Source organism: Neophocaena asiaeorientalis, unplaced genomic scaffold (genome assembly GCF_003031525.2).
Source record: "Neophocaena asiaeorientalis asiaeorientalis breed wild unplaced genomic scaffold, Neophocaena_asiaeorientalis_V1.1 scaffold29, whole genome shotgun sequence".
Taxonomy (NCBI): domain Eukaryota; kingdom Metazoa; phylum Chordata; class Mammalia; order Artiodactyla; family Phocoenidae; genus Neophocaena; species Neophocaena asiaeorientalis.
In genome coordinates, this window is record NW_020174423.1 from 5,336,726 (window position 1) to 5,361,891 (window position 25,166).

At 39.6% G+C, this 25,166-nt stretch overlaps 1 protein-coding gene across 1 annotated transcript in view; it reads right to left on the reverse strand.

The window, feature by feature from the left end:
- Positions 1 to 4,684: 4,684 nt before the first annotated feature.
- Positions 4,685 to 25,166, reverse strand: part of CPQ (carboxypeptidase Q) — a 465,560-nt gene continuing 445,078 nt past the window's right edge. The window contains exon 9 of the mRNA XM_024756593.1: positions 4,685 to 5,872. Within this exon, the coding sequence (XP_024612361.1) occupies positions 5,709 to 5,872 (164 nt within the window). The 3' untranslated portion in view covers positions 4,685 to 5,708. The remainder of the gene's footprint in view (positions 5,873 to 25,166) is intronic.

Consider the following 25,166-nt stretch of genomic DNA (forward strand, 5'->3'; position numbering starts at 1 on the left):
GAATATCACTTTGTGATGGTTTTTCTTTTTCAAAGTGGCTCTGAACTTTAACATTCTGGAGTGAGTGGGGAGGATGGCGGTGGCAATGAGTGGAGAATATAAAAACGGGACATATATGAGCTCCGCCATCTGTGAGGGTGATCTAAAGATGCTGCTTAGGGTGACAAGCCGAAAACACAGCAGCTCCAAGTCAAAGGGAGGTAGACCATGAGTGTAGCTGTGTTGCTACTGAGAAGTCCCTCTCTGCTGATCTTGAAGGGAATGGAAGAAATTGGTCCAATAGGACATAAAGTGTTGCTCTATTTTAGGGAGCAACCAGCAGCCTATGAGTTTACATAAATGATTATATAGGTATATATTTATATATATTTATACATCATTTAAAATTTATGTAATATATATGATATTATATATAAATATATATACATCTGTATAGGACATATTCTTTCTAGAAAATAATCCTTGAAACTAAAGATGATTACCAGCTAAGCCATAGAGTATCTTTGGACTCTGATAATTCACAGATGCCATGAATTTTAGCTCAGTCTTTGGACAGTTCGTGAAATCCTTGAGAATCTACATTCCCGAACTGGAATCAAGTAGTGAGAAAAGAATGATTCAAAATGTACAAAATGTAAAAAGTATATGGGTGTATACATTGGACAAAAAATAGTGACTTGACACTTATTTCTGCCCAAGTAAGAGTAACAGGGATCAGCTTTGTTTTTAGGTATGAAATAATTAAAAACTCCAATAAATATATGAAGCAAGAGTTTTTAAGATACTGAATGTCAGGAGATGAAGGACCATGGTGCCGAAGAGACGGAAATTAATTGAAGTGAGTCCTACGATGGCACTAGCTTACCTTGAGGGAGTTTCCAGTCACAGTTGAGGAAAGGGAAACCCAAGCAGAGCCCGGGAATCACCATGAGTTGAGGGAGGATTCTGAATGTCCGGGGAGGCCAAGGCAGTGGGAGTTCATGGGACACAGTCTCAGAGAGGGGAGAGCCTCACAGAATGAGATGCCAGAGACCTGCAGAGGGTCCCCCACCCCTCCCCAGCTGAGCACTGATTGGTGCATGTGTTGGAGGGAACTCTCAGAGGCTGGGAAGAGCCAGCTGAAAGGGATAGAAGAAATAGCACTAGGAGCTCCAACAAAGACAGAAATAGTTTGTTCCGCCCATCAGAGAGGAAAACCTTATAACTTGTGGGTCATCAACAGAGCATTCAGAGGGTTTAGCCCTAGTAGTTAGGCAAAATTAGCCCTAGACTAAATGTTCCTATAATTCTGCCTCACAGAGCTTGGTTAAAGAATTAGGATGTGCTGTATTTCTCAATCCAGCATGAACCTGAGACTGACTGGATTTTGGATCGAGGTGGAAGACATCACCTTGTAAACCGCATGACCAACATTACCCAGTCAGAAGATCTATCTTCTTGTGTCTCTGCATGGCCGCTGTAGTAGGAACTGACAACCGTGTGGGTTACTTGCAGTCCAAGTCTCCATTTTTGGCTTCTGTCTCCTTTTGTGAAGATGGAATACAAATGGGACCACCTAAAGCACAACTGTGAAGACCTCCCTCTTTGGCAGCTTCCCATGTTTCCTGATTAAGCTTATTCCCTTGCTTGAGCGAATTCCAGGACTTTCCTGCTGGTATTCAGTTTAGCTCTCTCTTGATAGGGCTCCATGTTAGGAATGTTTATCCTGTTCCTATCATTACCTCAAAGAAGAGAAGGACTGAGGAATGGAAACTGAGAAATGGACTTGCCACAAGATTAAAGGAGCTGACATTCCCCAATCAGAGGACATTTATTGTGAAGCTACTATGTACTGTGCACTGTTCTCGGTGCTTTCAGATGTTGTTTCAGGGGACTGTGCCCTTAAATTAGTCAAGGGATTCAATCACTTGTTTTCAATCTATTCTCAACAGGACGCTACATAGGAGATATGAAGTGAGAGTCGAATTTGTTTACTTAGAGACAATTGTTCAGTTAGAGACAATTGTTCTACTATTTATTGAGAAGTCTAGGTTTTATTTTTTGCTGATCTTCTGTACCAACCTGGCCATAAATCAAGTCTTCATGAATGTGTGATTCTGGATCTGGACTCTCTATTCTGTTTCATTGGTCTGTTTATCTACCCTTGTGCTAATGCCATGCCATCTTAAATACTACAGCCTGATAAGAAGTCTTGATATCTGGCAAGGTAAGATTAAAAAAAAATCAGTCAGAGTAAGCTGTGGTAACAAAGTCCCACAGATTATCAGCGATACTATAATATCAGTGTCTTTCTTGTTCACGCTTCATGTTCATTACAGGTAGACCAGAAGCTGGGTTGTGCCTGGTCATCACTCTGGAGGGGGATTCCTGGAGCAGGCACTCTCGGCAATGCTGTCTTTTGCTATGATGGGGAAGAGAGAGGACGGCAAAATCATGCACTGGGTCTTAAAATTGCCACTCAGAGGTAACCACTTCTGCTCCTATTTCTTTGTCAAAAGCACATGGTAATACCAAATCACAAGGGATCAGGAAAGTACAATCTTGCCTAGAAAGAAAATCAAGAATATTTGGCAATCACATTAATGGCTACTATGATCCCCTACTTTTTCTTTTTCAGAAACGCTGCCTACTGTTAGTCCTTTGTCATCCAATTACCTTTTAAAGTCAGCTTGGTACATTAAACCAAGCAACCAACCAATAAACTAAAATTAAGAACTCAAATCCAAAAAATCCCATTGGGAGTTTTTCATTGAGATTGTATTGATTCTACAGATAAATTTGGGGAGAATGGACATCTTTACTATTGGGTCTTCCAAAACTTAAACATGCCATATTTATCCAATTATTTAGTTCTACCTTAATATACTTCAGTGAAGTTTTATCATTTTCTCCCTAAAAGAATCTTACACATCTTATTTGTTTCTAGGTATTTTATAGTATTAGATGTTAATGTAAGTAACATATTTTTGGTTGCATTTTCTAAGTATATGTATAGAAATGCTTTTCATTATATTTGTTGATTTTTCTCTCCAAACCTCCTAAACTCTGTTTTTAATTTTGATTTTTTGGTAGGTTCTTTTGAATTTTCTACATAGGCGATCATATTTATCTACAAATAAAAAGTTTCCTTTCTTCATTTCCATTGCTTAGACTTTGTCCCCCCTGCCTTTCTGTAGTGGCCAGGACATCTAAGATACCATTGACTAGAGGTAGCTCCAGTGAGCACCCATATCTTATTCTTTATCTTAAAGGAAAAGTTTTTGGTTTTTCATTGTAATTGTGATATTTTAAACTTTTTGGGGGGTAGGAGGTTTTCATCAGGTTAAGGATGTCCTCTTTAGTTTCATCCTAAATGGATCTGGGATTTTACGTAACTCTTCTTCTGCGTCTTTTGTGGTCTGTAGTTTCTCTATAACATGTCAGTGCAGATTTCCTCTCGCTTATTCTGTTTGAGATTCACTGGGTTTCTTCATTCTGTGGATTGGTATATTTCATTATTTCTGGAAAATTTTCATTTATTATTTATTCAGATAATTCTTTGTCTTATTTCTTCTTTTCTGGAACCCTGATTACACATATATTAGGGCATATAACTCTATCTTTCATATTTTTTAACCTCATTCATTTTTTCCATATCTTTTTCTTTTTGTGCTAAATTCTCACTAATTTCTTCACTATTTTTTTTAGTTCATGAATTCTCTTATCTGCAGTTAAGCTGGTCCTATAACTTTCAAATTCCATTTACATTTCTAGAAGTTCTATTTTTTTTTTAAAACAATATGCTTGGTCACTTGTTATAGTCCTTTACTCTCTATTCTATTTTCAATACCTTCTTTTACTTCCTCAAAATATAATAGGCATAGATTAGAAAATTCTTGATTTAAAAATTGCAATATCAGAGGATATCGTGAATTAATTCTGATGTTTTCTTTTCTGGACTGCCGTTGCTCAGAATGTTCTGATTCCTGTTTTTGTTTTTTATTTTCTTGACTGTGTAACTTTATCTGTGGGAATTTCTCTGGACCCTCCATTCAGCAATTACTTAATAACAGTAATTTTCCTTATGGTCCTCAGAGTTATTTTTAGTTCACCATTGTATTGAGCTATAATCCTTTGGGGTTCCAGTTTCATTGGGGTTCTCTAGTGTCCCTAATATGGGATTTGTCTGTAGTCTCCTGAGCCACTAGAAGCTGTGAAAATAGAAATTTAAGTTCACCACATTCTGCATATTTTCTCAAAAAGAAAAGCTGGTTTAATGTGCTATATATATCATCTTGGTTCATGCCTCCACTTAATTTTCTGTCTAATATTCTTTACCTTTTAATCAGTTAAGTCACATATTTAAGAAAGTGTTTCTCAGATGTTATCCAACATCTTTAGTTTTCAGTGTGTCAGTCGGTGTACCAGTCGGCAACCTTGCCAGAAATGAAAGGCCTTTTTAATCATCACCATTAATAAAACTGATACTTTGTCTTCTCCTTCTAAGAATTCAGTTACATGTATATTAGGCCACATATATATTAGATCACAGTCTAATGATCCATTCTGGTGTTTGTTTTCCTTCACTTTTCTTTCTCAGTGTTTTAGTTTGGATAATTTTTATTGATCTGTTTTCAAGTTTGTTGATTCTTTCCTCAGTTTTATCCAGTCTGCTGATGAGCCCAGCAAGGAAATTCTCCATCTCTGATGTTGTATTTTTTATTTTAGTATTTGCATTTGATTCCATTTTATAGTTTTCATCTTTCTGTTGAAATTCTCCCGTTCATGTATATAGACCCATTTTCCCACTAGAATGTAACCTATTAATCACAGTTATGTTAAAGTTCCTCTCTGATATTCCAACATCTGAGTTATCTCTATTGTCTGGTTTTCTTAATTGCTTCAACTCTTGACAATGAGTTTTTCTTGCATTTTTGGGTGTGTCTTGTAATTTTTTAAATTGAATACTGGACAGTGTGTGTGTAAGAATAGTAGAGATTATTCCCAGAGTAGGAGGGGATCAGTGTTTTGCTCTGTGAATATGATTTAGCTTCTCTGAGCTTCCAACTTGTTATCAGCAAAATGTGAATAAGCCCCAACTTCATAAATATGTTACGTGAAATATATAAAACATAAATGTAAAATAGTATTATCATTTGTTTGGTGACAGATCTTTAATAAGGCAACTGGATTTTACATACTTGATTTTTTTCCCCAAATGGTGACTTCTTTCTGTGAATTAAAAAAATTTTAACCTCATTAAAAAATTCTAATAATATAAAAATGTACAAATTAGAAAGCCAGATGCCTCCGTACATTCAATTAAGACTGTACTACAATTGTGTACTCCTCTACTCCTTCAATGAATAACTTAACAAAATATTGGTCACTGTAATTAACGTTCGTAAATACATGCATAAAAGCCAGAGGTCTTCCAAAGCTTTATCCAGTATTTACGTTCAAAGTAGAAACAGTATTTTTAATATGTGGTATAAAGAAATTCCCTCACTGTGATCCCTACCATTGGCTGATTCTTTGTGGGGGCTTATTCCTTACACTAGGAACAGAGAATTTGGAAAGTATCAAGAAACATGATATCAGAAAGTATGAAAAAGTGTTGTGCTTTGTAAATGACCATATAAAATTGTTAGGTGAAGCGGGGCTCCTTGAAGCTGCAGACCCAGGATTCCTGGCCAGAAAGGACAAAAGTGCCTTCTCTCTTGCTCTTGCTAAGACCTGGGCAGCATTTCTTCCATGTCTGCAATGACATAAGAGACAACAGCCCAAACAGCAGCAGCAACATTCATCTGCTTTGGATCCATGACAGTCATGGTGTCTCCATGGGAGTGATGGAAGGAGAAATATTTATATAGGTCATCAAGTAGACTGGCTCCTGGGGAAAAAAGAGGAAGAATTCTTAGTGAAGTATTTTGACAGGCATTGCTGAATAGCAGCTCAGAAACCACTGCCCCCTTCCCTGATCCTATTATACAGGCTGCGATGGCAAAATAATGATGTTCCAAGCCTCTCTTGCAGCAAGAAATGGCCATGTGACACTGTTCTGACTACTAGGATATGAAGTGGCAGGCGGTGGGTGAGTTCTAGGAAAGCCTTTACTTGGCTGACAAGAGTCAGTAAAATGCCCTCATGCTGAATTAGAGTCAGTAAAATGCCCTCATGCTGAAGTTTGGAACTGCAGGGGGCAAAAAGCCCACAAACTAAAAATGGCAGAGTGGAAAGACAGAAGGAGCCTGGATTTAGAAAATATTGCAAGCCTATTGAATAAGCTCTACACTGCCTTCTTCTGGACTTCCTGCTACCCAAAGGAAAATAAACTTTATTTGCAAAGCAAGTGATACGATACCCTCTTTATTTATAAAGAGACAGTATTTTTTCGTATTAGGAGAGCACATTTTTTACCTCCCCGGATACAAAAGAAAGTCAGTACTCCTTTGCTCAAGTTTTTCTTCTCAAATCATTCATTTACTTCCAATAAAATTTCCCAGCAACCTCCAAGGGCACCAGCAGGAGCCTCCGCCCCACTTAAGAGCTTTCTTGTCACTCTAGTGAAGCTTTTCTCTAGTTTCAGCCATGGATCAGAGCCTCGAGGTATCTTCACACCTCCTAGTCATCCTTTGGAACCTACCTGGCCCATTCTGTGGGTTCCAACTGCAGTTCTTTAGCCTCTGGAACTAATTTATTTATTTACTTACCATTTTATTATGAAATATAGTACCATACGTACATAAGATTGTAGAGAACATAATGTATATTATAAACGGTGACAAGATAAGAGTTCACGTATGTCCATGATTCAATGCAAGAATATCACCAGTACCTTTGAAGCCCATCTTATGAGCTCTCTCTCACCCGCCCCACCCCACCCCACCCCACCCCATGGATCCTTTCCTCCCTCCAGAGGAGGGAGGCGCCCACTATCCTGTTCTGCTTGCTTAATAACCACTCATTGCTTTTCTTTATAGTTTTACCAAATAAATATAATCAACACTCTCTAGGGTCTAAATGTAGGAGTGGAACTGCTGGGCTATAGAGCCACATGTGTGCTTAATTTCATCATGCAGGTCCAAAATGTTTTCCTTTTCAGTTTATCCTCCCATTGTCAGTATATGAGTCTTTCTCTTGCTTCACATCCTCTCTAGCACTTGGTGTTGTCAGGCTAAGTTTTGCTAATCTGCTAGGTGTGAAATATTACCTCATAAGGTTTTAATTTTTTAAATTATTAATGAGACTGAGCATGTTTTCACATACGCATTTTTTGTCATTTATGTTTTCTCTTTTGGAAAATGCCTGTTCATGCCCCTTGCCCTTTTTTTTTTTTTTTTTTTTCTGCGGTACGCTGTCCTCTCACTGTTGTGGCCTGTCCTGCTGCGGACCACAGGCTCCGGACGCGCAGGCTCAGCGGCCATGGCCCACGGGCCCAGCTGCTCCGCGGCACGTGGGATCTTCCCAGACCGGGGCACGAACCCGTGTCCCCTGCATCGGCAGGCGGACTCTCAACCACTGCGCTACCAGGGAAGCCCCCCTTGCCCATTTTTGAATTGACTTGTTTGTCTTTTCTTATTGATCTGTAGGCGTTCTTGATATATTTTAGATACTAATCTTTTGTTGGTCGTTGGTTTATATAAATCACTTCCCAGTTTGTGGTTCTTTTCACTCTGTTTATCATGCATTTAGATGAATAGATGTTCTTACTTTTAATATAGTTGAATTTATGAATCCTTTCCTTTATGATTTTTATTTTTTATATCTTGTTTAAGAAATCCTCCCTACTCTTATATCACAAAAATAGTCTCTGGGGTCTTATTCTAAAACTTTTAAAGTTTTGCTTTTCATTTTTAAGTTCTTCATTCATTTAGAATTGGAATTCATTTTGGTGTGGGGTAGGCTTTTTTTATTTTTAGTTGTTCCAGCAAAATTTGGCTAATACATCCTCTTTCCCCGCTGGTCTGCAGTATCAACTTTGGCATATATCAGATTTCCCTGTTGCTTTGTTTGGGGGCTTTCTAATTCTGTTCCAGTGGTCTGTTTGTCTATTCCCAAAACAATATCACAGTATCTTAACTACCATTGCATTCTAATTCTTGTTATCTGGCAGGGCAAGTTCCCTCACTTTCTCTTTCTTCTCCCTCAGGAATATCTTACTATTCTTGACTGTTTGCTCTTTCAGATAAAGTTTAGGATCATTTTAAAATTGTACGAAAAATATTTTTGGATTTCGATGGGAATTGTGTTAATCTATGTATCAATTTGGGGAGAACTAGCATCTTTATATTAGGATACTGTGTTTTTATCCATGAAAATGGTGTGTTGATATGTTCCTATTTATTAAGTCTTCTGTAACGTCTTTGAAGTTTTGTAATACAGTTTGGCATGGCTTTTGTTAGTTTTCTTTCCTCCATGGCTTATACTTTTTGTTGCAACTGTAAATTATACATTTAAAAAAATTTGCATTTTCTGTTTGTGGCTTTCCATTTTTAGTATCAAGGATATATATCTGATTCATAAAATGGGCAAGTGATCCTTCTTTTTCTGTACTCTGGAATAGTTTGTGTAAGATTAGAATGATTTATTTCCTGGTCATTTTGTAGAACTCCTTACAAAACTATCTAGGTCTGATACTTTCTTTATGGTAAGAATTTTAACTAATGATTCAATTCCTATCCTGGTTATTGGGTTATTCAGGTTTTATGGTTCTTCTTGAATTAACTTTGGAAATTACACTTTTCTAGGAATGTGTGAGTTTTTCCAAATATTCAATAATCAGCATAAAGTTGTCAGTAATATCCTGTTTTTATCTTTGTTTATGTCTGCAGCACCTATAGGGAGTACGCTTTTTCATTCCTGATACTGGTTATTAGAGTCTTCTCTCTTTTTTGTTCATCAATCTTGCCTGCAGTTTGTCAGCTGTGTTACTCTTTCAATAAAGAGAGACAATCTTGTTTTGGGGGGACATTCTCTAATGTATAGCAGTTTTCTTTCATTGATTTTTACTCATATTTATTATTTCCCTCCTTATTCTTAGGTTGATTCACTTTTGTTTTTTTACCTTCTTGACGTGAATGCACAGTTTATCACTTTGCACACTTTCCTTGTCACTGACATAAGCAGTAAGGCTACCGTCTTTCCCCTATTACTGCTTTAGCTCTCTATATCCCACCAATTCTGATGAGTATTTTCATGATCACTTAGTTCTAAATATTTAGTAAGTCCTACTTTGATTTTCTTCTTTGACGCATGAGTTAGAATGTGTTTTTTAATTTTCAAAGGTATGGGGTTTCCTTAGTTATTTTTTCATTTTTGACTTCCAATTTAACTGTTAGAGGATGTGGGCTATATGAGTTTTGCTGAGATTTTCTCCGTGGCCTATTGGATGATCCATTTTATAAATGTTACATGTGTTGAAAAGAATGTGCTTTCAGTGTATTGTGTCTGTGCATTAAAACAAGCCTGTTAATTGTATTCTTCAAATCTGTTAACTCCTTACTGATTTATTGTCTATTTGGTTTATCAATTTTGAGAGAGATGTGTGAAAATGACCTGTGATTTGGGATGTGTTTATTTTTCTTGTAGTTCCAGCAATTTCTTTTTTATATATTTCAAAGTTATTCTTTTAGGAGCACATAAACTTAGAATTACATCTTCCTGATGAATTGAACATCTTTATTTATTTTAATGTCTTCATTGGAGTATGACTGCTTTACAATGTTGTGTTAGTTTCTGCTGTATAACAGAGAAAATCAGCTATATGTATACATATATCCCCATATCCCCACCCTCTTGCGTCTCCCTCCCACCCTCCCTATCCCACCCCTCTAGGTGGTTCCAAGGCACAGAGCTGATCTCCTTGAGCTATGCACCTGCTTCCCACTAACTATTTTACATTTGGTAGTGTATATATGTCAATGCTACTCTCTCACTTTGTTCCAGCTTGAGCATCTTTATTAATATGTAGTCATCCTCGCCATTTGTAGTAGTGCTTTTTGTCTTGAAGTCTAGTTTTACGTAATATTTAATATAGCTATATCTATCTCCTTTTTTTAACCTCATTCTTTGTATGTCTCTTCCCATCAATTTACTTGCAATCTGCCTCTGTCCTTATATTTATAGGGGTTTCCCTTACGGATCGTTTAAAGTTGAATTCTTAAAATCTAGTCTAACAATCTTTGATTTTTAACTGGAGATTATAATTCATTTATGTAGCGCGTGATTATTGTTAAATTGGACTCATTTATTTCATCTTAGTTTTTTGCTTTCTATTTGTTCATTTGTTTTCTAAGTTTGTTTTTTTTTTCCTTTTCTTTCTTGCTCTCCTTTGTGTTGATTTTTTTTTTCCCTCCTATCATTTCTTCCCCCACCCCAACTCTACTCATTTGGAAGTTACACACTTTATTTCAGTTCTCTCAGTGGAGACCTCAGATGATTGATATGGCTTACATATTTATTTAAAGTTAATCAATACCTTATATAAGGACACTAGGGCCCCAAGTTTTGTCTCCTGTCCCAGACACACTCACGCCTCATTAAAACCCATGCTCTAGGAGAACAGGGATTGGCAGATACCCCTAGACAAAGGCTCTGGAGTTTCCTTACCTCTTACAGATTCTCACTTCGTCATTTTTCACCCCTGAAGAATTCCCTTACTTTGCCTTACTAAGCCATGTATTATAGAAAGAGTTATTGTTTCATCCAACAATTATTTTTGGCAGGGGGAGCTAGGTGTCTGAGAACTTCTGGCCTACCATACTGCCAGAGTTCTCTTCTCGCAATCCTCTACTTCCTGCTCTTTGTTCCTGAGCCCTCTGTTGCCTCAGGGTGCTGTCCAGATTTTCTCTACACTGACCCAGGTTTTAAAAACTTTGTACCAAGGTTTTCCCCTACTTATCTCCCCAGACTCCTTGCTCTGGAGTAGGACATGGATTTCCCTCCATTCATTCATATTTCACATTGAGTTCAGCTATGTTGCTATCCAACAAACACAACACAAGCCAGTGATGCAAAACAAACATATAAAAGAAAGCTCAACTCTCAACCCTGACAATTAATGACTCCAATGCCTGTCAGTCAGTCAGTCAGTCAGCAGATATCCGAAACAGGGTGTATTAGGTTGATAACATCTATCAATCAGACCCTTCACCTGTGTTGAGAAGGCTCTTCCTCTTCAGTGATTTTTCTTTTTCAACTAGTAAAACATGTTTTCTGTTGTTCCGATAGCTCTGAAAGGGTGGGATCTCACCATTATCCAGCCTAATAATGTACAACCTTCAGTGGGTGGGCTGGAGCTGAGGTTCATAAGTGTTCAGAAAGCTCAATTCAACTGGACAAATACTTGAGTTCCTACAACATTCTAGGCAGTGGGCTAAGACATAAAGGTGAAAAAGACAGTCTCTGCTCTCAAAAGCTTATTCTGCAGTAGAGGCAGAGAAAATGTGTCCACAAATAATAATAACACAATCAGAATGCACTGAGTGCTATGGGCAAAGGACAAAAAATAGTGGATACCTTATGTAGTTGAATGACCTTCTCTGACCCCTAGACTAGGTCCCTTTGTGGCGTGCTCTCCATACTTCTCCTATCGTAATCTTCACCATTCTTTGTTATAACTGCTTGTTTCACATTTGTTTTCCCCACTATATTGTAATTTCCCTGAAGGCAAGGCCACTGTTTTGTTCTCCACTCTTGTCACCAATGCCTATAACGTAACACCAAACAGATGAGGAATGTGAACTTGTTGAATGAATGAATGAAATCAGAGAAGTGTATAAGTGAACTGGGCCTTGGGGGTGCTGTATCAGTCAGAGCCCTTGTAGGAAACAGATGGGACATTCCAAGAAGGTAACTTGGAAAATTTAATGAAAGGATTATTTACAAAGAGTGGTCAGGGTTAAATAAAACCAATAAGGGATGCTAAAGGAGAAGCAAAGGAGGCCATTTCCACCCCTAGGCCTAAAAGAGCAGAGAAGAAAGCAGCTGTAGCTGCAGTTGTATCTGTTGGAGAGGGTCACCAGAGGAGCTGTGGTTGTTTGAAGCCAGGGAATCAGTCCCCTGCTGGTGCCTCTCATATCCTACAGGCCTCCCTTGGCCAAACCCAATCATAAGCCAGAGGGCAGTCCATAACCGTCAGCCTCCAACGGCACAGTATAGGGTAGAGAAAGGTGAGGCTTGATAAGGAGTGGTGCAGGAGAATATCTAGCACAAGTACTTAGGCTGTCAGTCAACAGACCGAGGCGGGGACACGGATATTCCAGGTGAATAGAACACGTGAGCATTACGTGTGGGTAACTTGGGTTAATTACAGGCAGAGAAAGTTGGCAACTAACGTCATCTTGGAAAGTTCCTAAATAAGGCTGAAAATAGACTGAACACAGTTCATAAATGGGAAGGCTTTGGGGGCCAATGGGCAGGAAGGTGGGGAGACGGGAGCTGCACCTTAGGGAGACATTCCAGAAAAATGTGGAGGTAGAATTCTGTAAACAATCGTGGTGGTGAGGAGACGGCTAGGAAGGAAGTACAGTTTGGGGGACAGGTGACAAAGACCAGGGCCAGATGATGATAACCCAGCCGCTGAAGTTCTCTGGAAAGCATGTGTACAAAGATAACCAAACTTCCAGTGAAAAGCCCAGTGGTCCATTTTTAAACCAGAAGACACTTTACGCCATGAACTCACAGCACAACCCGAGAGAGACAAATCTGTGTGTTTACTTTGGTAGGAGCTAGAAGCATTTTCACAGAAACCATGACATTTTAGAACTAGTTGAAGCCGGTGAGCAGGATGTGCTCTCTGGATCCCAGAGAGCATCAGCTGGATGTCAGATTCATCCACAAGTTAAGGACAAAGTCAGGGAGTTCAAAGAATGGAAGTCACTGAGGGCAGATAGAAGATGAATCAGAACTGTGGATTTCAAGAAACAGAAAAGGACATTTAATTCCAAGAGACAAAGTGCAGCTTGCTAGGGGCTAGTTTCCTCCCATTTAGAGCTTCCTAAAGACGCAGCATGACGGCTGACAGACAAGGCTCCAAATTCCATATTGAAAAAATAGAAGCAAGAAATATTTGTGCATGCCCTCTTCAAGGCCTCTGAAATTCCCTGTCTCAGACTGAAAGAAACTGACTGCCAGACGGCTGGGAATTTGGCTGCCTCCCTTTAAAACTAGTGACTTAAGGAAAGCATTTCCTCAGCGATCATCTAAGTTCCCATGAGCAACGGACAAAACTGAAACAACTCCAGAAGACCTGGTACCACCAGTGAGAACACCGATAGCCACAGGAGATAGGAGAGCAGGCCTGCTGGCAGCCTTACAGCTTTGTCTCTGCAGTGCCAAGGAGACATTTTGTCTTTGATCGAAAAGACCAGCACTGAGGGAGAGCCTGCATTGCAATTCTGAGAGCGCCTGACGTCACAAGGTGGGGGGCGGCGGGGGAAGTGTTAACTGTCCTTAGGGACAAATTGCACAGTATCTTCTGACAGGTAGGGAATCAAATCCAATGATTTTTAGAAGGTGAAAGCTGGTAGGAAGGAACCTGCTCTGAAGGCTAACATTCACCCCTCGGAAACAAATTACAGCACGATTAGGACAGCTCACCTTTAGGAAGTTAGTTCTAAGGGAGGTCTGGAATTTAAGGATGTGAAGACGTATCCTTGAGCTTGTCAGTCAAGGAGAAATTGGGCCTAGACAGGGAGATACAGCTGAGAGAACATAGGGGTTAGAGTCAGATAGGACCGGGTTCCAATTCAACCTCCTCTGCTTAATATCTGGGTGAATTTGGGAGAATCACGTAAGGCCACTCAGCCTCAGTCTCCTCATGAATGAGTGAGGGCTAATGATACCCGAGTTCAAGATGCTGGTGCGGATGAGTAAGCACTCACTCAGTTAATACTTTACTATAAGATATTACGTAGCCACAAGGTTAACCCAGTATATCCACAACAGCACGATCATTTCAATACAAAACTTGAAGGATTTAAAATTCTTATTTAATAAATCAAAGTTCTGATGATGATTCTTAAAGATGGAACAGTTGGACCATGAGGTCTATTCTATGTGACCCCGCCTTGACCCATGTTTGGATTCTTTTTCCTTCTCATCCTTCTCTTCCCCCTTCTTCTCTCTCCTCTCTGAATCCTTTTTTTTTCTTTTGTAAACATTCATCTCACAAAATATTTTCCAGCTGTGCGACTGGGTGAAGATGGTCCAATGAATATCGTAAGAAATACCTGACCTGCCCTGTACTGTTCACAGAAGATTCCAATCTTCACAGAACGATCCCCGTAATGATGGGGATCTGTGCAGCCTGTGCAGGATATCAGAACAAGATTAAATGAATACCTGCTAATTCCTGAAGAGATGGGTGGATAAATACACAAAGATTCTCATAGCCCCTCTACTGTAGGTTGACTCTCATTCATATGTAATCAGTGGGTTTTCATGTACACAAATTAAGCAATTCATGTTATGAGGAGATTTTGAAAGACATTTGAAAGCTTTGAAAATTTAAATTCAAGTCTGTTACTTCCGTGCGTACATTGGCTGCCGCAGTGTTTCACGAAGGATGCACTCACAGGCGAGCAGCTGTGGAAAATCCATTTGTCCTTTATAAACAGATCTTGCACAGTCTGGGGTATGCAATTTAATTACAATGTAATGTATTACAGACATTTCCTGATCATAATAATTATGAGGTTAGAGAAGAAGGTTATGGTCTTAACTTATTCCCTACAAGAAAACTTAGTCTCCCTAGGACACATAAAATAAAAAAACTACATTTAAAGTTTAATTAAAATTATTCTTTCTTTCAGCAACGTTATCAAATGAAAAAACATTATTACCAAAACAATTAGAAAATCAATTCAAGGAATTTGCAGACGTTTAATCATCTCTCTTTTCAAAAGGGGCAGTTTTATCCCTACTATATTAAATCTCATTGAAAATTAGAGTGAGACGCAGCTCATTAATAGCTTCCTAACCCATAGCTCTCCAGAAGAGAAAGCAACTTCTAAGAGGGAAAGGAAAGAACAGTAAAACAAAGGAAAGGAAAGGACAGACAGGAAATGGAAAAACGTCCCAGATCCAAACTCCATGAAAAGTATTACAATTTTAGTTTCTAAATTCTCACCCAAGAATTTCCAAGCCTGTGCTGCAAAGTTTCAGGTGTGCCACTAAGGCGTCACACCTTCTGTCTCTTTGGAAAACTGGGATTGTTGGCTGGGATAATTTTGACCACAGAACATGGGTCAACACCAACACGTCTGGAGGACCTCCAGTTCACATGTACCTAAACTCTATGACAATGATTCATCTTTCCATAAAGTTGAAGAACCGTACGCCTGTAATGACTAATCAATTACTGCTCTAGGAAGATGGTACGACAGACTCTCCAAATGTGGGAATAACAGGAAAAGTACTATTTGTTGACGGCCTCCTGTGTGCCTAGGGCTTTTTGGAGATGATTTCATTTAATTTTCCGAGTGACCACCCATGAGGGAGTGATCATTATGCATCATTAACAGATGGAAAGTGGATTTGAGTAACTAAAGTCACACAGCCAAAGCAGCAGAGACAGGATTCAAGGCCAGCTGTGTCTGATCTGAAAGCAGTGCTCCTAACCAGTTTGCTGAGCCTTCTCTCCCTGCCTCAAAGCAGGACATCGGTAACAGCTTTTTCCCCAGTGGCGAAGTGTGTGCGTTGTTTGCTCCACTCGCAGCTCTGGTCCCCCATCCTTACTTTGCTTCATGACAAGAAGATGGAAATTCAAACCGGAGGTATCCTGGGCCATGAACTAGAGTGAAGATGTAGTCATGTTCAGACAGTGGGCTCAGGCAGCCTGGGACTACCTGTCAGAAGATGGATAGCGGAGCCTCTCCTGACCCCAAGCCCCCTGCTCTTGCTGGGCCACACACTGCAGGGCCTGCCAATCCTCCTAAGAGCTTACAACCATCCCATCTAAAACCCACCCCTCCCCTCTAATCATTTGTTATCCTCTTACCCTGCTTCTTCACCGCCCCTACCGTTCATAGCGCTCTTCTACTACCTAAAACTATATTATTCTTGTAATGATTTCATTATTTGCTGCTTGTCTTTCCCACTAGAAGGGACTTTGTCCTTTTCACTCTACTCCCCAAAGCCTGGCAGGCAGTAGATGCTCAATAAATGTTTGTTGAATCACTGTATGGATAAATGAATGAATTGTTAAATATCTAATGGGGCCAAAGCAGAGGTAAATACTGGCTTCATTCTCCCTCTCTACAGCAATTTTGCTAAGTAAATCCTATTTTCTGGGGATTCTTCTCTCAGCTGCTGCCTTGGGGAATGATAAGAAGATTCTTGTTACCAAAAACATGGGATATTTCACATAGAAGCTGAGATCTAAACACTCTAGTATGTACTATTCAATATGTTCCTCTACTTTTCACCACTGTTACGGAAATCATCCACAACTTGAAAATAAGGCAGCACATCCTATCAATGTCATTCAGGGCAAAGTCCATGCAAAGATTCTCTAGGACAACGTACTTAGTTTGACTCACTGCTTACTACTGATTAAAGGTCCCAGACTTGGTGACGTTATATGTTAACTCATAGATATTTAGTCTATTTCATTTTTTCCAGATGAAATTTATTTCTGTCCCATAGAAGAGTTGTTTCCAAAGGTTACAGTTTATTGGCCTCTAAGACATTAACCAGTTAAGCAGTTTTAAGCTAACCTAGCAATCTTAGGTTAATACTTATTAAATTACATAAACTCAGTTTCTCAAATGCTTTTTGAATTGGTGTGAATATCTTACTGATTCCCATATAAATGAATGAATTGAATAAAATCTTTGACATGTGTTCATTTTTTATTTGCATGAGAATCACGATTTCCGCTTGTAGAAAACTATAATTTAATACCACCCATCTACAACCTTAAAGGAATAATCACATTCGTGTTGCTTCTCAAAAGTTCAGCAACTCACAGTCCCCATCCATGATGTTACCCATGATTACCCTAACAGCACTGAGCAAACTGCTCACCAACATAAGGGCTGGTCTTCTGCCTTCTCCCTTTAGGGTAGTGGATGGTCCCCAATTATGAGGAGGATTGGGGGGAAAATAAAAACAAATTTTATACACACACACATTAATATAAATGAATGTATATACGTCTCTATATAAAAACATATATATGCACATCTGTGTGTATATAAAATTGGACTTGTCTTCAACGTGTACCCACCCCTTAATACCCTAATTTCTCCCCTGACCTGCCTCACACCTTCCACATGAGAGTCATGATTCTGCCTTTCAGAAAATTATAATTTAATACCACCCACCTATAAACCTTCAAAGTACAATCACATTCATATATGATTGGTTCCTTATCTTTGAGTTTATAATTTTATGTGTGTGCAGGTGTAGTCATAGCTTCCATATGTAGCTGTAAAGAAACATCTATACCACTCTCTCCTTCTACCTTGTTCTGTAACTCAAACTAATATTGACACTTCTTCTGAGGGGGAATTTTTGAATCTTACTCGTGTTTATATGTCAGTCCCAATTTATAATTCTCCCTTTGTCCATACAGAAATTCTTGCCCACGCTTCTTTCATGGCCTGTTGTCAATAAAGCTCCCGCCTACCTGAGCCAGCCTGACTCCTTGTAAAGGCCTCTCGGCAGTTCTCTCCATACCTGGGGAACGATGCTTCTAAGAAAACATCAGTAAAAACTATCTCTGACAGAGCACACTGTGAGAACATTCAATGCCTACAGGTCTTCAGACTTGGAAAGACTCTAAAGATTGTTTCCAGGGTGAAGTTTATAATGAAAGCCTTAAAATCAACATGGTTTTCCATCACTGTGTTCAAATGGACAGATTTTGATTTCTGGCTACAGATACATAAAGGTTACAAAGCCACTGTGAGTGGAAGGAGGATGTTAGTATCGACAGATAGAAACCTTTGTGTCTGTTTGCCACCTCCCGTTCCGTTGGCAAGCAGACACAAAGGAATGAGACAAGTTGGAAGGACTACATGGACATGCTGTTCTAGACCTACTTCCTCTACTGAATTATGAATAATTCTGGAAGGCTGGTTGGCAGGTGCATGGCAGGAATGCCTGGGGATCATGGTGGGGCTGGAGAGAGCCACTGCAAATGACTATGGTATTGGAGGCCAACTGGTTGATAGGAAGATGTTCATCCATGAGAGAGGCTGCAAGGGAGGCTCTATGAACCTCTGAACAGTGATTCTCACTGCCACGTGGCCAAGCTGATGGATTTATAAAATTTATTTTAAAAGAGGTTTATTATTAAGCACTGAAGCTCATAGTCTATGGGGAAAAAAAGATCATAGTTTTTTTTATAAAAGGGAGAGTTGGCTTGTTTTCACAATCTTTAAAAAGGTTTAAAAAAGTTGTAAGCAAGGAGAAGGGGGGTATTTTACCCATTCAAAGAAACACTGATAAAACTATACTGACAGTCAAAAAGATTGAGTTGCTATTGGATGGAAGGGAATGTTTTGCTGTGGATAGAGAACTAACTGGCTATGAGACAAAGAACAGAAGAGCGGGTATTTCTCTAGAAGACAGTCCACCCGAGGATTGGTATCACTATTTGGAACTGAAATCAGTCTTGAGAACCTGTAATGGCCCTTCCAGTTACACTGTGGATCTCCATTACCCTCCCTCCATCCTGCCCCCCACCCACTCCCCAGTAGGTAGGACAGGCTAAACTTGTCCTTTTAAGGGGATCTAGCTAAATTCACAGCTGATTAAGCCATACTAGGTTACAAAGAGAAATGGGATTATTTTAGACTGTGCACCTAAAATCTTAGGGATCATGTCAAGGTGGGCAGCCAAGTCCTCCACAAAATGGCTTTGGGGGCCATTGTCAGCAGTAGAATTATGGGCTAGATGGACCGAGAGTCTGCACCAAGATAGGCTTCTTCATTTCTGGATATGACAGCGTGAAGGTCACAGGAAACTGTATCACAGAAAATAGGAAACATACAGAAGAAAGTACAACTGCTACAAAAAAAAAAAATCCCATCTGAAAAGATACAGCATTAAAAATATAATAAAAGGTAATACTAATGAATAACATGTAATCATGGCCAGAAAAGTGAGGATGGTACCATGGCAGCTCAGGACATTGAAGAAAAGTGATCTGGGAGTGAGTGCCTCGAGACTCCTTTCAATTCTTTATTGTTTGTTTATGTGTCAGATAGCATGGATTTATCCAAAATAAGTGTGTCCATGCTTTTGTGTAAGTCAGTGGGTTACAGGAAGATCACAAACTGTTTGGCTAAAGCTGCAAAGTATTAGTCACATTTCCTCCACTTCTGAGGAAAGAACTACAAGGAAAATAGAAACACGGTGAATAGTCCTGGCTTCAAACCATAATCCTGAAAATGAAGCAGGTAAAGTTCGAGGTCGACACTGGTGAAAAATTTGGTGGATGTTGGCTCAGTTATTCTAATATGCTTTCATTTTATTTATGCAAATAACCTCTTTCTTTCTTGGTCACCTGGCAGGTTCCCATTTGGCAGCTAAATGCAGCCCCATTAATTGACTATCTGCTAAAGGGATGCAATTTTTTTTTTTTACACACAAAACCTTTTAAAATTTAAGCTTCTAAAAGTCGTTATGCAATGAGGGAAAAAAGTGAGCTAAACGTGCAAAGCTTTGTGGATTCCAAAACAAAGGAAACAAATGTATAAGAAGGAGACTGGGAAAGGAATATGCTCTTAATGCAAACACACATTTCGCTTCAAGTAAAACACCGGTTCAAGGAATATCCATTAAATGCCAATGCTCATGAAGAGATCCTGGCCCAGAGCTACCAATTAATAGGGAATCTGCAAGGCTGAGATGTAAATTTAACATTTAAACGCAGCTAAATTCCCAATGCTATTATGGTTCACCCTCATTAATGTAATTCTTAGGACAATCCTTATGATGAAGGAACAGTGAATATTCTCAGGAGCCACTCAAGATATAATTACAGTACATTTGATTAAATGCTTCTGTGGTGAGATAAACTGCAATTTATACATTTCTGAGGGTTTTTTTTTAAAAAAAAGGCTGATGATGATAAAGGAAGCTAATGCTACTTTGTGGGCCAACATGTCCTTAGCTGTTCCATCATTTATACTCAAACTCCGGCATCACGGGGCAAGGTAAATGGTGCTTGAGATTCGCTGCTACAGACCCTGAAATAGTTTCCAGTGCAGAGTTTATAAGTAATACCAGGAGTCCTGCTGTTTCACCTCCTGAGTCATTTTTCTTAAAGTCTTTAGAATTCTTGACAAAAGGTGGAAAGAAGAGAATGCTGTCCTTTACTAACTAATTAAACTAGTAAGAAGACCTCATTATGAAGAACAGGGAACATGAAGCATGAATTACTTCCTTGTTAATTTCATACAGCTGAGAAACAATCTTCCAGTTGCTGGAAAGAGGTTAAATGACTGCTCAGTAGGATCACAGTTACACTTCCAATGTACGAACCTTGCTTCATTGCTGCATAGCAAGGCAGCCACTTAGGGGTTCTGTCAAACGTGACTCGTATATAAGGTTTTTGGAAAGGAGATCATATTCATTCACCTGATATCTACTGATCTCCTACTAAGTGCCAAGTACCTTGCTAGGCCCTGGGCAAACAATGATGCGTATAACTTACAGATGTCTGCTCTCACGGAATTTCATAGAACTTTCAATCTAGTAGAATACACCTCCGTAGAAATGAGGTTGACTGGAAAATAAAGTCTTACATCCAAAACTCCTTGGGACTCTACAGATAAAACTTAAAAAGGAGAAAGACTCATTCTCCCCAAGTTTCTGATTTTAATGCAGTAAAGATTGTTCATGAGCGTGTTACAAGGTGGCACAGGCTGTCTCGCTCTGGGCATGGTACAGAGACTGGAGATGGTACTCCTACTTACTGTCTCTGGATAACTGGCAATGTATAATGACATATTGTTTAATGACGGCCATTTTCATAGCCAGGATTTACTAAGTACTTTCTGTGTGTCATGGCCTTAACTAAACACGCATGATCTTATCAAGTCCTCATGATGGTTCTCTAATTACTATTATTCTCATTTGACAGGTGAGTAAACTTAGACTTAAAGGTTATAATGACAATGATAAGCAAAGGAGTCTGATGAGAGGATGTGCAGACCTTGTGCTGAATTCATTCCTTCATCTTAAGGATGAAGGTCCTCAGGAGTGGGTAGTCTTGCCCTCACAGAGTGGAGTGAAAGGGCAATTCTATGAATTAGCCATCCTCAGGTGATTCATGCCCACATCACCACCATCTTTTCTTTCCATGGAACTTCTCACACGAACCTGTGTGTTTTGAAACTCCTATTAGATTTCATAACAGAATATCTGGTTTGTACATTTCCAAAATTATATCCTTCCCTTGCTTATAATTCAACCTCACATTCTTGGTAACAGGCATTGAATCCCACTCTGTTGATTTAGGGCGAACCCCACTCTATCTGTTGTCAGTGGATTGTCAGGATGGCTACTGTCCCTCTTACTTTTTAGAATCTCTTTTCTCTATGAAGAAACACTGCATCCCCTTGGAAGCTTTCTTTTTACATAAATCAGAGCTGGGAAAGAACGTCTCTAGTCCAAACATCATCTGATGTTTGAATCACTTTACAACATTTCTAATATACAGTTGTTTAGTCTTCTCTTAAACACCTCTATTGACAGGAAACTCGGGACTTTCCAAAGTAGCCCATCCCAATTGCTCTCCAGTAATACGTTCATTCAACATTAACTATATTCACAAAATGAGCTGTGGGGAAAGTTTTAAGTAAAGAACTGTTATAGTTGTACCAAGCGCCTGCCCTTTATGAGGCCAACTAGGGGAGCTAAGAAAGGCACACCAAGAGCTAAAACATGAGATCCAAAGTTCTGTAAAAGCTCAGGGGATGTAAAGGTCAATTCCAATTGCGATGTTCAATCAGACCAAGATAACCCATGCTAATCTCCCACTTGTCAGATGAACTAAAGGAATTCAAGGTACTGTATAATCTTGGGAAAGAGTTAGATAATAAGTGTTAATATTGCTTATACAACAAATGATTACCTTCTTGCAGACTATAAAATATACCCATTTTAAGCGCACATTCTTCAAGTTTTGACAAATGTAGACAGCTGCGTGACTACCACAGCAATCAGGTTGTAGAACATTCCCATTGCTGCTAAAAGTTCCCTCGTGTTCCTTTTTTTTTTTTGCGCTACACGGGCCTCTCACTGTTGTGGCCTCTCCCGTTGCGGAGCACAGGCTCCGGACGCGCAGGCTCAGCGGCCATGGCTCACGGGCCCAGCCGCTCTGCGGCACGTGGGATCCTCCCGGACCAGGGAACGAACCCGTGTCCCCTGCATCGGCAGGCGGACTCTCAACCACTGCGCCACCAGGGAAGCCCGGTTCTGTCGTTTTTTTCTTTATGTATTTTTGAAGCTCTGTTATTGAGAGCATTCACATTTAAGATTTACATGCCTTATTGATGAATAGACTGTTTTATCTTTATAAAATGTCCCTTTTTCTCTATAATAATATTCTTTATTTTGATACTTACTTTTATGGATAGTACAGTTATTATGGGCTTCACATGTTCAGAATTTGCTGTATATCTTTTATCCACCCACTTACTTCTAACCTACTTGTGTCTTCAGATTTAAAGTGTGCTTCTTGCAAATAGCATATAATTAAGTCTAATTTTTTTTGGTCAGTTTGACCATCCCTATCTTTTAATCAGAGGGTTTAGTCCATTTATGTTAATGTAATTACTGATATGCTTTGCGTTTTAGTCTACCATCTTGTTATTTGTTTTGCATTTGTTTCATTTATTCTTTGTTCTGTTGAATGTACCACATATTCAACAAGTTTGATCCATTTTGGCTGATGAAAATTCAAAATTTTCCCAGCCCTGAGGTCTCTGGGAATTGTCCAGTCTCCAGCTCCCTGATGGCTGTTCTGTGCTGATACTTGTAGAATTTTACCCTACACATGCTCAGCTTACTATGCAGCAAAGACTCAAGGAGACCCTTATGTAGACTTCTGGAGTTCTTTTTCTATGTAGCTCCTTGCTCTGGTGCTCTGTCCTACAAAACACAGCTGCCTCAGGCTTCCTGAACTCTAATCTCCGTCCCTGTAACTTAGTGAGACTACTGTGTTGTGCTTGGGTTTTCCCTCCCTGCTCCATGACCCCAAATACGCCTTTAGGCAGAAAACTGGGGCAATCACAGGGGTCTTCTTTTGTTTTCTTTACCCCAGGGATCACAGTCCTCACCTTCCTGTTGTCCAATGGATGAATTAGTTGTCTGACATGTTTTGTCTAGTTTTCTAGTCTTTTTTTTTTTTTTATGGCAAGGGCAAGTCCAAGTTTCTCTCTTAAGGCTGGAAGCAGATATTAGCTTCTTGAAGGTAGAAAATATGTCATATGCTCCTACATTTCAGCCTCTGACAGTTGCTTTACTTGTCAATATAGCACAGTGTTAACAGCACAGATTATAAAGCCAGCCTCACTGAGTTTGAATCCTGACTGCATGTATTAGCTTGTGACATGGGGACGGGTATTTTACTTCTCTGTGCCTTAATTTTCTCATCTATAATATAGGAATGGTAATAACCTAGCTTCCGGGTTTGCTTGAGCTTCAGTGAGTTAGAATACTGCTCGGCATATGATAACGCTTAATATTACTCTGTTGCTAATATTATAATGACTTGTCTTCAAAAGACCAGGTAGCTTATTCCTGTGAAAAAAGTAAAGATTCCTTCACTGTTTTGGAATCTCATGCAGATAATCAGATTAAGTTAGTCAATAAAACCACATGATATTGTTTCATTGTTGTTATACTAAAGAATCATGGGGCTTCCCTGGTGGCGCAGTGGTTGAGAGTCCGCCTGCCGATGCAGGGGACGTGGGTTCGTGCCCCGGTCCGGGAAGATCTCACATGCCACGGAGCGGCTGGGCCCGTGAGCCATGGCCGCTGAGCCTGCGCGTCCGGAGCCTGTGCTCCGCAACGGGAGAGGCCGCAGCAGTGAGAGGCCCGCGTACCGCAAAAAAAAAAAAAAAAAAAAAAAAAGAATCATGGACCTCCATTTCTCCTAGCCAATCGTAAGTAACAAGTAACATCAAGCTCCTAGCCTGAGAACAAAGGACCTTGACAAAAGCCACATTAAGATCTAAAGGGACTATAAATGCACCCTGCTCTTCACATTTCCATTTAGGTTAGCAATGAAAAAGCATATGTGTGCTGCATTTCTAACAATGAGATTTTATTAGAAATGCACTACTGGCAATAGATCAGTTAGAGGAACATGGCAGTGAATCTGCTTGTAAAGTGAAGACTCCTTTTATAGAGCAAATGATTGCCCACCAATTTATCTATGCCATAAATCCAGAGTTTTGTATGTGGGGTTTGTAACGGGCTGCACCTGAGCCAATGTTACTTTCAAAGACTAGGCTTGGCCTCCTTAGCTGGCTGCTTTGAGACATATTTAGAGCTGCTCCTTTAGGGAGATCCTCCCTGGGGCCTTGAGGGAGTTCTTGGGAAAGAGGAGGTTCTAATATTTACATGTGTTAGGCAAAGGTCTGTTACTCACTTGTGTATGTGCTTAAACAGCCTGGGTATCAGTCACGTGTCCAAGAATCAAATACGAATTAAAGTTTTAATGTAGACAAATATCTTTGGTATTTGCTCTGCAAACCAGCCCATGTGTCACCACCACCACTGCTCTTCTGTCTTGGGAGTAGTCCTTCATCGTGGGCCTGAAGGCCCCTCTCTCTTGGTCCTGGATTAAAATGGCCAGCTCTAGGTGACCCCAGCAGAGATGCTGGCATGATCTGAAGTTCATGTCTTGTAAATGTTTAACGATAGTCTTCAGAGGATAAAGGGATAAAGAAGCAATTAAAACTCTCTCTCTTGACTGGATACTGTGATTAAATTAGGTTCTGGTGCATTACTGTAGCTTTAGATGTGGTACCACAATGCAGGGGTCTGTATACTATCACTGACCTAAGTAATCCCCCACTGAGGTACATGAAGGAACTAATATCACAGAGTAATAACACACCATTCATCATTCCCGAATCATCTAACAGCATCCACCCTATGACTAATACTTTGAATTTAAATCATCTTTCCTTCAGACAAAAAAATAAATCAATGCTTTT